Source organism: Anabrus simplex, chromosome 3 (assembly GCF_040414725.1).
Source record: "Anabrus simplex isolate iqAnaSimp1 chromosome 3, ASM4041472v1, whole genome shotgun sequence".
Classification (NCBI taxonomy): Eukaryota; Metazoa; Arthropoda; class Insecta; order Orthoptera; family Tettigoniidae; genus Anabrus; species Anabrus simplex.
Genome location: NC_090267.1, coordinates 41,093,290 through 41,110,264, shown reverse-complemented (window position 1 = coordinate 41,110,264; position 16,975 = coordinate 41,093,290). Strand labels below are relative to the sequence as shown.

Below are 16,975 nucleotides of genomic sequence, written 5' to 3'. Positions count from 1 at the left end.
CAATCAATCAATCAATCAATCAATCAATCAATCAATAAATCAATCAATCAATCAATCAATCTATCTATCTATCTATCTATCTATCTATCTATCTATCTATCTATCTATCTATCTATCTACCAATCAATCAATCAATCATATAATTTACATTTAGGGCTGTCGCCCAAATGACAGATTACCTATGAATTATTTACCTAGTTTTTTTTAAGTTTTCAAAGAACATGGGCATTTTTCGAACACTTCCCTTCATAATGTACTCCAGTCCCTTACTCCTCGTTCTATAAACAAATCTTTGATCCAAATTTTCCTCCTAAATTCCAAACTTTTCAAATTATGCTCCTACTTTTGAAAGCTCCGCTCAAGGTTATTCGTCTGCTAATGTCATTCCACACGATCTCCCCGCTGACAGCTCGAAACATACCACATAGTCGAGCATCTCGTTTCCTTACCCCGAAGTTTTCAACATTTTCGTAACATTACACCTTTGTCAGAAATCACCCGGAACAAATCATGGAAATCATTCGCCTTGAGAAAGAATACTGCAATGTAGTCAAAACGTCGGCAAACTGTACAGAAAACACAGAAACCAACAACCTTCATCTCCTTCATTTTCTGCCACGGTCTGCATAACTGAAGGAAAACTGGACCATTCTCCCAGTTATTAAAAAAATAAAGTGTATGTGTTTAAATAGTACGTAACACTTTCCTACGTATGCTGCCTATCGTAAAATTAGCTGGGTCTGACATTGCTTACTCTTGCTTGTTTCTGGCTCCTCCTCTTCATCTTTACTATCCGATCTCCTTTTGTCAACACTTGTTCTTTTCCGATCCTGACGATATTTATTTTGTGAGGCATGTAGCGAGGTTCTGATGTATTCATTGATCATAGTTCCGTTGTAATAGGCGTCTTCAATTCACCTCCTTCCACTGAATACTTCAGCAATAATATTTTTACGTAGATATTATTTTACGATAGAATTAGTATTATCATTAAGTTCATGCTTTCTGAACTGTTTATCCCATCATGTTTAATTTCAATCACTCTGATTCAAATCAGAGAGTACATTCGGGTTCGCTTATGACAAAGAACATTTTCCGTTCTACCAACCCACAGAGTACACGAGTGATGAGCAGTTATCTTATTATCGGTCGTTCTTGGACGTTATTTTAGACCAGGGACATACATTTCTAATCCTTTCGAAATACTTTCACGGTATAAAGCCTCTCCTGTACCTTTCAGCGGACTCGTTCCGTATGCGTATTTATGTTCGCTATTCCACCTTCCATCATCAGTCAGCTAGTGTAAATCTTTGGCTGTAAGCCTGGTCGATTACACTGTGCGCGACTCCTGGTGTTCACCGTCTGCGGTCTTTTTTGTCGGTATACAAGAGTTTAATGGATGTAATTTTTCTTCAGTACCATAATGTGTTTTGCTAAAAAAACGCTGGTATTTAGTTTCATGGATACGCTTTTGTTTAATCATAGGATGTGTTTTTCTACAGAACCTAGTATTTTCTTTAATAAGACAATGCGTTTTGCTAGAAAAAGTCGTATTTTGTTTCATGGATACATTTTTCTTTAATAATGTAATGTGTATTGCATAAAAAAGTGTTATTTTGTTTCATGGATACATTTTTCTTTAATAATACAATATGTATTGCATTAAAAAGTGGTATTTTTTTCAGGGATACATTTTTCTTTAATAATACAATATGTATTGCATTAAAAAGTGGTATTTTGTTTCATGGATACATTTTTCTTTAATAATAGAATGTGTATTGCGTTAAAAAGTGGTATTTTGTTTCATGGATATGCTTTCCTTTAACAACACGGCTGTTTTGCTATAAAAACTGGTATTTTGTCTCTTAGATACACTTTTCTTACACAACACAATGTGTTTTGCAAGAAAAATCGGTAATCGTTCCGTGGACATGAATTTTTGGTACAAAAACTAGAACTTCATACTCCCCGGTCAAATCGAAGGTGCGCAACCAATCACGTAACTCTTTTGACGCAACCCCTCACGGGCTAAAGACAGGGTGGAAAACTGCAGTCTGTACATCTCTCTCTAACTATATTCAATTACGATAATTTTGTTACTAACAACTGCTCCGTTGGGACGTACTGTGGATGTCTCTACATCGTAAACTAATATAATTTAACACGTTTACACGGACAAAAGTGTTGCACAACCAGAGCTATTCAACTTCGAGAGAAAACATTTTCACACTTTCAATATCTCCTTGGACTGCTCTTCCGGTTCATCTTCTTGAGCTTGTTCAGCATTGGTCTGGGAGGTTCCCGCCACTGCGGCTACTTCATTACGTCCAACCGTCTTCTTGTTTCTCCCACCTGAAAATAAGTGAATTAATTTAGACTATTAATTGCAGCTTAATCTCGAAAATATAAACAAACTTCTGGTTCAAAAATCAAAGCTCAGTTTATTGGTTGTGTTATTGTTTATTTTACGAGAAGAAATGGAACTTAAAATGAATACATGCAATTAATATACTGAGTGCAAGGAAACACAACTGAGGGCCAAAGATGGAAAAGGATGAAAGTGCCAAAGTTTGAGAAAGCATTTATGTAATAAGCGGATATGTTAGCCATGTCGCATATGGTGGTGACTTGTACATGTGCCTGGGATCATGAATTTAGTTGGTAGGAAGTTCAAGAGGAAGATCCACAGTCCAATATGCCCCACTGAGCCTGGTGGAGAAGGGTGAATCTGCCAGCATTTCGCGCTGTAATTCTTCTGTGCTGTACATTATGTCAGTTTGCTATCAGTCTTGTATATTACAATTTGTGAGTCACTTAATTAAAGAAATGAAATTGATATGAGCTAAATATTATTATGAAATCATATAACATGTTTTAGATATAGTATTCTTGCACTTCAAACGCCGTAGGTAGTAATTAATTCCTGGTTTTCTTTGGTAGAGAATGGTGAAAGTGCCATTGTGTTCGGGAAAAACGAATCCATGCAGCGGACTCCGCCAGCTGGAGGGACGAACACTGAAGAAAAGAAGATATTCCTTCATTAAGTATTTAATTAAAACTAAAATTATGAATGACTTTTAATCGCGTATTTAGGTTCGTTTTACCATTTTAGGTCCTTATCAAAGAGTAAACAAGAACATCAAGCAGGAAAGAACTCAGTTCATTTTTGTAATGTATAATGCAAATGTAAGGTACAACGAGTGTATATTATTAACTGAAAAAAAGAAAATGTGTATTAAAAATATCAACAAAGGAAACACTGCAAAGTGAATGCGTATCCGGCACAAGCACAATGGCGCTGGGCCGCGATATTTAGTGTCGACGACGGGGCAGTGCCGTGTCTTCACATCCCCGGCATGACTAATGTAGATACCACCTAGCTAAGGCACAGCTCAAGGCGAGGAAATATATGAAAAAGATTTTAAGTTATGGCTAAATCAGTAATATTGGTAGTGAAGCTGAATGGTTTCTATAAAACAGCATCACATGAGGGATTGAAAGAGAATAGCCGAAAAGAAGCAATTCTCAGCCACGAACATTGTCAAACTACACGAGCTCTTCGTGCAGGGGAACGCAAAGGAACTTAATGATGAGAATCCGAAAGGAGCGGTCACCAAACCATGCCTATGCTGGAAGTGTCCTACTGGACCTTCGTACACCGTAATATTGAAAGAAGCGTCCTGACAGATAGTGCTGGACGGAGGAGCATTGCTCGGTATTGCCACATTCCTCTCTCCTTCCCTTCGCTCCCGGATCACTTGTTCGTTCGTTCAGACCACTGTGTTCATAACTCAGAAGTAAGAAGTTTAGCAAATTCTTGCTACACGATCAGATCAGCAGGCTTATCCCCATGGAAACCGCAGTGGGTTCGCGAACGTTTCTATGGGAACCATACCCTCTACTCTGTTCTCCCCACCCAGGTAGGCAGTAAATGGACCTCCCTCTAACAACTGTCAGAATGCAAATTTTAATATTGCGATCATAGTCCGGCTCCATGGCTAAATGGTTAGCGTGCTGGCCTATGGTCACAGGGGTCCCGGGTTCGATTCCCGGCAGGATCGGAAATTGTAAGCATCATTGGTTAATTTCTCTGGCACTAGACCTGGGGTATGTGTCGTCTTCATCATCATTTCACCCTCATCAACGCGCAGGTCGCCTATGGCCGTCAAATCGAAAGATCTACACCTGGCGATCCGAACATGTCCTCGGACACTCTCGGCACTAAAAGCCACACGCCATTTCATTTCTTATTTTTACGATCATAATAATATTAAGATAAATCCTGTAACAGCTGGAATATCTATAACATGTTAATCACCTATACGATACAGATTATACACCATGTACACATGGTCTTCAGTTGATGGGTCCTTCGTCAACCCGCAGACATTGCCCATCAGTGTTTGTTCTCAGGCGAGACTACATTATGAGGACAGGGGTCTTCAAATTTCAAAAAACAGGTACGTGTCGTCGGAGAACAATCCCCACCAGATTCGGATTCTGATAAATATTTCGAGAGGGGTGCTGGGAGGCATCACCATCCGACCTCTGGGTATCTCCTTAAATTCTGACTGCCGTGTCTTACCGTGGCAGAACCGTTCTCACCATTACTGGAGGATATTCCACACAAAACCAGACGGCCGTCATGATAGAGCACACTCTCAATCACCTATGAATGGGGGCGGAAGAATACACCCACGGTATTACCTTTCACCGCTGGTGGTGTTCATTATTGATTTAAGAAATGCAACTGGTAAATCATCCTCTATTAACACTAATTATAGAGAAATGAAAGAGATCCGACACTTGGGAAAATGAAAATGAATAGACCTCTGAGACTTACAGTATTTGTCATTTGAGCCTGCAAAATTCATTGAAATGTCAATGATAAGAGCTTACATATAGCATTTACAGTTAAGTTAGTTTAGTACTGTTTGCATATGCAATGGCTAGTGTGTCCATCAACGACGAATAGGCAGAGGTCATTATAATCTATGGAGAATCTGATCGGAAAGCAGCCGACGCACGCAGACGGTATGCACAGGAGTTTTTAAACAGATGTCTGCCTTCTACACACGTATTTTGTTGAACAGTATTACTTTTTATTTCAAACAAACAACTTCTATAAAGTGGAATGTCCGCCCTGTATAAATTAGTAAATTATGAATTTCTTTCTGAATTGGCGTATTTACAAATGCACCCTGTTACGGAACGTGTGCAGGAAAATGGCTGTTATTTGTTTCACAACATCGGAAATACAGCACATTGTAGCACTCCTTTGAAAACAAGTCATTTGACATCCAGTGCATCACTATTGCATGCGGGACATTTTAAAGTAGAAAGTACGGCACTCGCGGGCCGCCTGGTATATGAAGACGCTTCAGGCTTTTGAGTCTCAGTGGCATGAAAATAATCAAAAAATTCGAACTTTAAATTGTGAATACTTACCGAGAAGTTCATTCTCCAGGACAATGAATGGTGACTCAAAAGTCAGCGTCAGAACAATACCGAGCAGAAGTGAGATGACCAGGTCACCGAAGTACTCACGCATCTGAAATACAACAATAAATAATATATCAGTGAAATGCAGTTATTTATACTGTGTTCGAGGTAGTACAAATACTTCACGATGTTTCTTTGATAGCAGTGTTATTTGCTTTACGTTCCACTAATTAATTTCACTGTTTTCGGATACATCGAGGTGCCGAAATTTAATCCAGCAGGAGTTCCTTTAAGTGCCAGTGAATCTACCGACACAAGACTGACGTGTTTGAACACTTTCAAATAGAACCGGACTGAGCCAGGATTGAGCCTGCCAAGTTGGGGTCAGAAGTCCAGCGCCACAACCGTCTGAGCCACTCAGCCCGGCAAATTTCCTTGAAATATCCTTAACGTTGTGATGTGACAGGCCAGGTTGAGAATAGTGCAATAGTTTACCACAAAATCCCTGTTTGTAAACAGGGTCTATCGTTCACGTAAAGTAAAGGGGAAATCGCAAGAAAAGAAACCTAAGTGTAGAACAGGGAATTGAAAGTAAAAATACATTACTTGCAGCAGACTTAATGACATACCAATTACTCAGAATATATCGGAATAAGACTCAATATATTAAAGGTTACATTCCTTGATTGTTAAAATAATGTCTGCAATGTTGGTTTAATTAGCGTAACATGTAAGTCATTGACTTCTGTGTAAGTTTTAAGTGACAGTGTTTTAAATAGTATGTTGATCTGCTAGTAAGTTAAAGTACCGTCCAGTCTACTAGGGTACTGGAAATATTTAAATTATCTGTGAATTTCAATGTGATAGGTAGAAATAGATGGCATACAGGGTTGGTGTAGTAGAACCAGCAAGGAAAGCCTGGGAACAATTGTGTAAAAATTGGAAAAATAAACATATTTGCTGAATGATGAACGATAAAGGAAGGCGTATCAAATATAGCTCCAAAAACAACTGATGTAGATGGGAAATTGTACGTATATAAAGGAAACAGAACTAAACAAATCATTGTAGAATTCAAGGAAAGTTATGGGAAGATTTCGGTAATAACATGGGAAGTCTTGGTCAAGCGGCAAAGGAAAGTTCCTGGACAGCAATAGATAATATTATCAATGGAGGTAGAAGTGAAGTGAATAACGTTTTGGGTAAAAAGACGGACTTATGGAAGAACCTACGGAATTACAGGACGGTTGGAAGGAATATTTTGACAATCTTGTAAATTCTAAAGGAAATCATTTTGTTGAAGCCCTGATTAATGGAGCTCATATGAACAATAGAAGCAAAATTATCGTTGACGATGTAGAAAGGACGGTATATAAAGACATTGTCATAAAGCATAAAGTATGGAATTAGACCAGAAGTTGCGAAATACAAGAAAATGGGAGGGATCACCTTGCATCGGACCACAATGAGTGTATGAGTGTGACTGGGTACAGATGTGGTTCCGTCGACTCCCCACCAGCACTTTCAAGAATGGGACTCACTGTCTCATCAACGGTGATGATTTCTGAGCTACGGAATGTTATCCCTTATATAAGCCGGCACTGTTTTATTGCTGCTAGTTCATGCTCCTTGGATTTCTTCCAGGTCTTTCGGTGGCCGGTCTTGTGTATTCCATTCAACTAACTTATTTTGCAATTGATCCTTGGTCTTTGCTTAGCTGTTCCCAGAGCTCGATATACGGTATCATATTTGGCCACTAATATGTTTATAAATCATCTGTTCGAGAAGATCTGTTAGTTTCATTAGTCAACCTTATGGTCATATTGTTCAATTTACACCATTGACTTACTTTTGTTGTTAAATACCCGTAAACAAAACACAATGTAAAGAAATAAGTAGTGCATACTAATGCTGGTAGAGCGAGGCAGATAGTATAGTTCGTCAGTAGCGGTGAAAGGTTGGATTTCAATTTTAATGTATCATCATAAACAATGAGTAACCGTGTTATAATAAAATAAACTGTCAACTTTTACTCACTATATTGTCGTCACTCAGGTAGACCAAAGTGCGCTGAGAATAGAGCTTATTCATCTGTACTGCCATGTGGATGAGATAAATGGAGTAACTGAGTCTGCTTAGAGGCTGAAACCACGGCCAGGAGAGGAAGGAATCGATGACACCTGCAATGAAAGAGAGATAAGAGATAAACAAAATTTATCTCCAAATAGAGGGAGTAGAGCACGAGAAGGACCCGATGATTAAATCAATAATCATTATGTACCGTACGTATTGAGAGTAGTCTACCAGTCCCTTACGTTTAATGAGGATGTCCAACTCATCCAAAACTAATAGTCCTCATGGTCTATGTTGCTCCGCTTGCAACCTGTACGTCAGCAATGTAAAGCGAGTCAACCCGGCTCAGAAAAAACGACTATTCGCAATCTTCGTGGCGATATTAAAAGAATATTCCACAAACATGCACTTTATTGCGTGTTTTACGAGGGCCGTTTTCCTAAAATCCGATGGGCTATTAACAAAGACACATTGACGCAACAAAATTAATTTATCACTAAACGTTTAGTAGTTTCATGTTAACTTTTCCTCATAACTGCCAAAACTATTTAGGCATTTGTTGTATCGTGACACCAGCTTTCCGATGCCCTCTGCAAAGAAGTCTGCCGCCAGTGAGGTAATGTGTGTCTCGACAGCTTCCTGAACATCTTTACGCCACCAATGGAGATTTACGATCAGTGAACTTTCTATAGCAATCTCAGACAATACCGTACACAGTTGTGACTCAACACTTAGGATATTGGAAACTTCGTTCACGTTGGGTCCCAACAATTTTGACTAACGATCACAACGCGAATGGCGTCAGCAGTAATGTCTCTCACGCGTTACCATAGTGACGGGGAATAGTTTTTGAAATTTGAGCCCTGTATGACACTCCAGAAACCAAAGAACGGTCTAAGCACTGGGTGCATCCTTCTTCTCCAAACAAGCCAGACAAGTTTTAACTGACACTGCGGAACAGAGAAACAATTACTGCCGTCTTTTGGACCACGAATGTGCCTTGCCTGTGGATTTTACGGAGCAGGAGGCTGTTGAGACATACATCACCTCACTGGTGGCAGACTTATTTGAATAGGGCATCGGAAAGCTGGTGTCACGATACGACAAATGCCTAAATCGTTTTGGCGATTATGTAGAAAAATAAGCAGGAGAAACTAAAATCATTTTCATATTTCAATGTATCTTTTTTAAAGCCTATCGGAGTTTGAAAAATCAGCCCTCGTAATAAGATAACCACCACTAATAAGAACTTAATAGGTTTAATCTGTTGTGGTAGAATGCTTAATGAATGGTATAAGAGACATAACATGGAAATGAAATGTCGTGGATGAAGTGTCATGTACGCAGGAGGGCTTCCTGTGTACCAGATGAATGTCATTTTAGTGGATGACTCGATTAGAAATTGAAACGTTTCGAATGTTCGAACACTATCTAAAGTAGTTATTTTTGAAAGTATAAAGAGATCTATTCAATCTGTGAACGGCAGAGTGTCTCCTGTGAAACTGTAACACAATATATATTGTCCAAACTGCGGATCTGTGAAAATAGGTCACAAACCGATGTTTATTCGCTCATCTAGAAGAAGCGAACATAATTGTTACAGCTAAAATATATTCGTGAGGTGTTCCGATGATGCGTTCGTTGTAATTCACTTAAGGATACATACGCCGTATTTTGTCGCTAAAGGTCAAAATGCAAATTTATTGAAGCGAATAAGTAGTGTACTAGCCTGGAAAACAGTTCTGCTTTGAAATTTGCATAAACATTACGAGTCTGGCCTATTACAACTAGTGACATGCAAAACACGCTCTATGCTCTGTTCATATCTGTCGAGCATGACCATGACCGAGCTTTGCTTCTCAAAGGCGAAGCGAGCTACGTTCGTTCGATGTGGTTCCGTGATACTCACTCCACCACGCGCTATCTTAGTCACGGGTAGATGTGCTCCCTTCCGTCCGTCCTTGTTCCCACTAATGGTGCGAGGATGTTGTAACACATCAACGATATCTACTTTGTTATCCCGGGAATGGTGGCAGGGGTATTTTGTGACCTGGAGAAAAATTAATATTATTAGATTGCGCTTATTCTTCAACTTACAGCCCTTGGCTGCCACATACCTCTCCCTACATTCCTTTCCTTTGATCTGAGGTCAGTGGCATTGTAGTGAAGGCTCTTCATTTTTAGAGAGAGCGTTGTAATAAAGTCCCGTTCGTCGGAAGTACAACAGGAACAATGTCCAGTGTACCCCGTGAGTTACTTGTGTAATCATGTTAAGAATTCATCCATTCAATTCTTTTTCGCTTAAATGAGTTATGAAGAGTATGAGGCAAGGGTGTCATCTCAATTACAGTCTGTGGAAGAGGAAGAAGTTAGAGTGTGATTGTATTAGAAGTAGTAGACTAACAATTATACGGGACAGAGCGCTAATGAAGAACTAGTAAATATTAGTGATTATCATTTACCTTCCAGAACGGTTTTCGACCATAACAGGAAAGGGTGGTGTTACAAAATGGACAAATATTTCGCCTCCTAAAAACTCCCACGTACTCGAACCCAAAACATTGCACTCATTTACCGGGAGTGATACCCGCAGCAGAATACACAGTAGACATAGTCATATTCCATTACATTACCAATGAAGTTTGAATTTTCCGCGCACCAAAGCAGTTATGTTTGCTTTTACACTCATGAGTTCGATTAGCGAAATGCATGATCACAGTTCACACTTGAGTTAAAGGAATTCCATGCACAATGTAAATTCCAGACGATGTGTGTAAACTGAGTCGGTTGCAAAATAGTTTGTTACGTATGTTTGGTAAGGTTGGAGCATATCCCAATTGTGGCATACTAGGCCTTTTCAAACTATAAATTTGGATGTTACTTCACAGTCTACAACAAATGATTTTTCAACAGCACATGAATAGTAAATATGTCCCAGAAGGTCTGTAATTGTTAGTACTTTGTACCTTATCCACCATTAAATCCGTTGCATAATACGATCCGCAGTTGAAATCTTAACACTTCAAACCTAGTTTTTTCCCTAACTACTCGGCTTCAGTTTTAAAGAAACTCACCATCTTGTTTCTTTTCCATCGCTTAAATAGCATTAATTGGCAAGAATAAACTCAACCAGCGCAAGGAAGGATAGGAGGAAAGCAACAGACAAAATTGGTGAACATATCTCTACAGGGATAATCAGATCCACATATTAAGTTAACATAACTTTCAACTACAGTCAATTGACCAAGGACTACAATATACTACTGAGCTAAAGAAACGCCAGAAAGAAAATCAGGTATACAACTCAGATCAAAGTAGAATACATAGAAAATTTGAACAAATAAGATACAACGGAACATAAAAACCCAGGTACTGAACACTGAAAACAATTTACGTAATCAGACAGATTTATACAAATCACACTGGAATTGACATCAAAGACGAGTGCAAAGCTACATAAAGCTAAAGGATATTAAAAATCCTAACACAAGCCTCGACATCATAGAAAATATGATTTACCCATTCACAACTACAGCGGTTTTCGCATACAATACAGTCCCCAAAACTTACCAATGGTTCAGAAGAATACAGTGAAAACATAATGAAAGGGCCAAGTCAAATATTCTTCACTAATTAATTCCCTTAACACCATCTTCATAACACAACAGAGAGGGAGGAACCTTGAACTCCCAGATAAACGCAGACTGAATTTACGATGCATCGGATTACACGGGGTTAAATTATCAATAATAGGTAAATCATAGAATGGAAACTTTTAAGTGAGCAAACTTGGACAGAGCCATCAACATCATTGTAGCGCAACCAAATCAAAGAAGAAGGACAAGATGAGAATGATTGAAAATTGGGGGGGGGGGGCAGAATGTAAGTTGCCAGAAAAATTTACTCGGCGGCAGTACCAGCAGGTTCAGCTTTCCTGATAGTTAGCTCAGTTTTCCTCAACATGTGAGGATATAACACAGCTCGCGCCATGGTGGAGGTACATGAAACAAATTATAGAAATATTGAAACAAGATATATGCACTCGTTTTCACAAGATATTTAACAATTTTCTTTATTTAAACACTTCGATAATTTAATACCGTACAGGGAAGAGACCACAAGAAAGAGGGATGTAGGTAGCTACGAGCAGAAGGTACCAACATACAAAAACCACCAGCTCTACCACTTACAGCGCTGCCATGGTACTGAAATGAGCAGACACAATTAATAAGTCCCTAGGATTACAATAACAGAATTAAAACACAAGTCTCAAAAGAAGACAGAGAAAAACCTTACTTTAAAACCCAGGGTGTAATATGGAAGGTGTGGATCAGGAAACATCCCTAACGGTATCAGACACGATATCAAAATAAAAACACTTTTAAAGCAAAACAAAGAAATTTAATTTAGGAATAATTAAGCTTTAAAATTAAATTAACAGAAAGAAAAATTTTAAGGTCATCTTCTACTGAAAATCCAAAAATACATAAACAATAACAACTCTTTAAAATGAAAACAAGATTAACAACCAGGAGACTAAATCTACTTGAAACACGATCGGCCGACGGAAAAAGAAAATACTAGAAATACTAAACCAATTACCATTAAATTAACTAAAAATAATAATTTCAGGTACATCCTTAACTTCTGCTTTTTAACGAATTCCCAGCTTTGTAGTTAAGATTTTGATGGTATCAGCAAGTTCCACTGAGTTTACGCAAGGCATATCACCGTAATAATCCACTAGGTTTAGTTTTTATCAGTTATATTAAAATACAAATAGACGAGAAAAATAATACCACGAAGAAGCAAAAGTAAGTGTGTAAAAATAACTTAGAATTGAAGAATTAACATATAATACACTACAAATACTAAGTATTTCCACAGAAAAAACAACCACGCCGGCTTCCTCAACCAATAATCATCATAACCGTCACCATAGCAACCACCAAACAAGGACATGGAACAACCAATCCTGAAGCATTACACAACAATAGGAAGCTCACACGAGATTAAACAAAGGAGAATCCGTTGATCCGATAACTCAAAGTATTGCAAGTTAATATAAAATAATAAAAGGGGAAACAGAAAATGAATATCTAAAAAGGGATCAGATCGTAATTTAAAACTCTTGCGGAAATTCACATGGTAGCTGAACGCATATGACATCATTTTGAAATCAATAGTGCATTACATATTATTTTAAAGGGGCCTTCTGGTAATAATAATAATTATAATAATAATAATAATAATAATAATAATAATAATAATAATAATAATAATAATAATAATAAAAAAGGTAACTAACCCAACTTCATACGCTGTGAAACGGTTTAACTCAACCCAGATGGAAGTAATACAACTTGTTATTAGGCTTAAATATCAAGCTATGCAAAGAAAAGCCCAATCAAAAGGAAATTATTTTAAGAAAACGTTTTCAGATGGACTGAACAGGGACGTCATGTTCACAAGCTACGCGACATTGTTCTAAATGATGACCACGAGAAGGTGATGTCTTGTTCCAGAAGCATTTTTGAATAACACGCCGAAAGACACCAAAATTTACTTCAAGACGTTACAGTACTTACAGTTTCTTGGACAGCTGCACCATTATACGCAGATCATTCCGACAAGGTACAGACTACGCGGGCGTGCTTACCTGCAGTTATTCTAAAATAGCATAATCCACAGTAAAGATGATAAAATAAATGCTGAAGATGACCTGAGAAACATTTCAGGGTGATTACACCCTCGGCTCCATCGCCGTACGCCACAGAGTTCCACTCCACAAGTTGACTGCATGACGCTTGTACACAGAATGGCAGACCAACTCCTTCTCACAGCTGCCGTACAGCTGAATCAAGTCGCCGTGCGCTCATTGGTCAGAGCAAACGAAGTTAGACTCGCTGCCAACTTGGGGCAGCACCAATCAGTAACGAACGCTCCAAGGGCAAAGATGGAGAGATTAACAAATGAAATATGAGAGAATATCAGCGCTCAGGGGCGAGGAAAAATTTTAAAATAAAATTGCGACATCCAGTCACAGAGAAGATAAAAGAATAATAATAATGCGAAATAAACTCCACGGTAACACCAATTTCCACAGCGGGATGCAATATCCGAAAATGTTAATGAAGGGGGCAATAGCGTAACCTCGGTTACAGCCTGAAGAAGCTCGAGTCATTTTTTTTTTCACGAATGATAATATTGCATGTTGCAACTCATTGCAAACTGTACGAACCTGTAAAATGAAAGAGTCAGAGGATATTGTACTCACAAACAAATTATCAAAATTTTATGGATTGTCATGAAGAGGGAAATTATTTCCGGTAGCTTAATTACTTTGGAAGGACCACTCACCACCACCCAGTGATCTACTGCTGAAATAGCCTTACATAGTAAGGCTGTCAGCTGAATCAAGATAAGGTGTTTATCGTTTAATAAAGATTATTATTGTGCATGACAAGTTTTTAATTTTATAACATTCATTTGCGGTGAAGCTAATCAGTACTTGATACATTTATAGAATATTTGATAACATTGGGTTCGTAAACCTAATGCATCAATATCTGATACATAGAAATAAGTAATTTTGTTATTAGAGCAAGTTCAATCATAGTGGTCAGAAACTACCCCATGCACCTCTCACGTTACAACATCGAGCGCCACCTGTCAAGGGTTAAAATTAGCAGCGATACTAATCGGTTCATGCCCTAACTCTTTAAAGTCTTCCCCAACAACAGTGTTGAATGGTCGGAATCCTTTGGCACACACGAAGACACGCGTGACTTATATTTTGCTTTGTATTTCTGGGCCATGCATTTCGAGAAGCGATAACATTAAATTTGCAATGTGCTTTTTAAATCAGTTGTACCAGATTTATATGTTAACAGTGCATTGCACGTTGCACAAGAAACATACACTGTCTGCTGACTATCTGCAGTGACCACAGACAGGAACTCCTTCCAAACGTCAGAACTGAGCCCAACTCTCTTGATTAGTTAATATTCACTGGTTTGAATTTTAGCCATAACGTTGTCCGTCGATTCACATGGCATGGTAAACTTCAGCTCAAAAGTAATGGTTAACTCCACCATTCCATTATCCTTTTATGCCTCCAAATTCTTGGCCTTCGCTCTTTGTACACAAGGGCTTAATAATCTCTGAATGAACCAAGTTGGTTGCAAGGTCAATAAAACTAGCAAGGGCAGCCAACTTCACTTCGAACATGCCGTGTCGAACGAACTGGATCAAACTCGGGGATTTTAAATTACGCGCTCCACTCATGCGTAATAGCGGTTGCATATGCAGCGAGGCACATGTTGCTCCGCCTTGGTTACCCGTCTCAGGATCGAACAATGCACGCCACAAATTAAAACCCTAGACGTGATGTTACTCTCATTATATTACGGAAGAGTGGACTAGACGACACTTTCTACTAGCCGAAACACTCTGCATTCAAACCTGTCAATGCTTTAAAATCTGGGTTCCAATCATCACTGTCTCCTGTACGACAAGCGAATCCCCAAGTGGTGAAACTCCATTTTCAAACGTTTGTGGACATTTGAATGACGTTCCTGTTCAACTAATACTCGTGAATGCTTTGTCTCAGGATGCGAAATTACGGGTGGGAGTAGGGGCGAGGACGGTGGAGTTTTCCCCACAGAAGATTTTATCAAGCGAGTTTGCCGTGGGGTTAGAGGCGCACAGCTGTGAGCTGGCATTCGGGATGTAGTGGGTTCGACGTGAACTATTTGAAGAAATGAGACGTCGCACAGTGGTCACTTGGGTGGCCAAGCGATGTTACATCCTGTAATTTAGAAAAACTTTAATGGAATGCTTGGTTCGTTAAACATTTGAGGACGCTAAATTAATCATTTGGGCTACTTTCAGTCACAGATTTCAGGGATGTGTCTGCAATGAAAGAATAGTTGATAACTTAGTGAAAGAGGAATGACATTTTTGCGAGCTTTTACTCAGTTATATGTCCGAGAATATGACCACGGATTACAAGACACGATACAGTCAATTTCGTGTACTTGCGATAACCTCTGTTTAGGAACATGGTTGACAGTCTACCGGAGTGTTATGGAAAATGCGTGAAACGTTGAGCTACTGATGTCTTCATTATTGAAAACTCTAATTCTGCAGCCTCTAGAATAATGCTCCAGTACATTTCACAGTGACACCGGCAACTCTAATTCAATTTGAAACTATTTAACTTGTCTACAACCAGTGTTGTCCTAGAATAATAGGATTCAAACGGAGGACTTAGACGTAAGAGTAAACATGTATCTTGATGTACAGAACATGATCGTAATTTCAATACTAATTGTTATCCCGCATACGGCATTAAATTTCTATTAAATTGTGAATATTATTTCCCACGAAATTGTGATTACTATTTTTAGTATTTAACTCCTAACACAGTTATATTATTTTAAAGGATAGGTTTTATAATTATTTTTTAAAAGCCTTAATTATTTCACAGATGAACCTCTGTTATATATTTTAACGGGAGACGGCTGCTAAAGTAATCTATAAATGTGAAAACGTAAAAGTGAATTTCTTTATGGAACTGAAAATGCGTTATTACATTATCAATAAATCAATCACTACTGCTCTGCATTTAAGGCAGTCGCCCAGGTGGCAGATTCCCTATCCGTTGATTTCCTAGCCTTTCTTAAATGATTGCAAAGAAATTGTAAATTAATAGGAACATGTCCCCTGGTAAGTTATTCCAATCCCTAACTCCTATAAACGAATATGTTCCACAATTTGTCCTCTTGAATTCCAAGTGTATCCTCATGTTGTGACCTTTCCTACTTTTAAAGACACCACTAAAACTTATTCGTCCACTGATGTCATTCGACTTCATTGGCCACTGATAGCTCGGAACATCCCACTTAGTCGAGAAACTCGTCTTCTTTCTCCCAAGTCTTCCCAGCCCAAATTTTGCAACATTTTTGTAACGCTTACTCTTTTGTCCGAAATCACCCAGAACAAATCCAGCTGCTTTAGTTTGGATTTTTTTCAGTTCTTGAATCAAGTAATCCTGATGAGGATCCCATACACTGGAACCATACTCTAGTTGGGGGTCTTGCCAGAGACTTACAGTATATGCCCTCTCCTTTACATCCTTACTACAACCCCTAAATAACCTCATAACCACGTGCAGAAATCTGTACCCTTTATTTGCAATCAAATTTATGTGATTAGCCCAATGAATATATTTCCTTATATTAACACCTACAGTATGTACTTACAATCATCCCCAAAAAGAACTTTCGCCCATCAACGCAGTAACAAAAACTGAGAGTAAATTTCCTCTTTGTGAAACTCACAACCCGACTTTTAACCCGGTTTATCATCATACCACTGCCTACGGTCCATCTCACAACATTATCGCGGTCATTTTGCAGTTGCTCACAATCTTGTAACTTATTTATTACTTTGTACA

At 38.5% G+C, this 16,975-nt stretch overlaps 1 protein-coding gene across 1 annotated transcript in view; it reads right to left on the bottom strand.

The window, feature by feature from the left end:
- Positions 1-267: 267 nt before the first annotated feature.
- Positions 268-16,975, bottom strand: part of LOC136866980 (nose resistant to fluoxetine protein 6) — a 210,567-nt gene continuing 193,859 nt past the window's right edge. The window contains exons 15-17 of the mRNA XM_068226785.1: positions 7,480-7,622; positions 5,449-5,551; positions 268-2,352 (exon numbers count right to left, since the gene is read on the bottom strand). Coding sequence (XP_068082886.1) covers positions 2,225-2,352; positions 5,449-5,551; positions 7,480-7,622 — 374 coding nt within the window. The 3' untranslated portion in view covers positions 268-2,224. The remainder of the gene's footprint in view (positions 2,353-5,448; positions 5,552-7,479; positions 7,623-16,975) is intronic.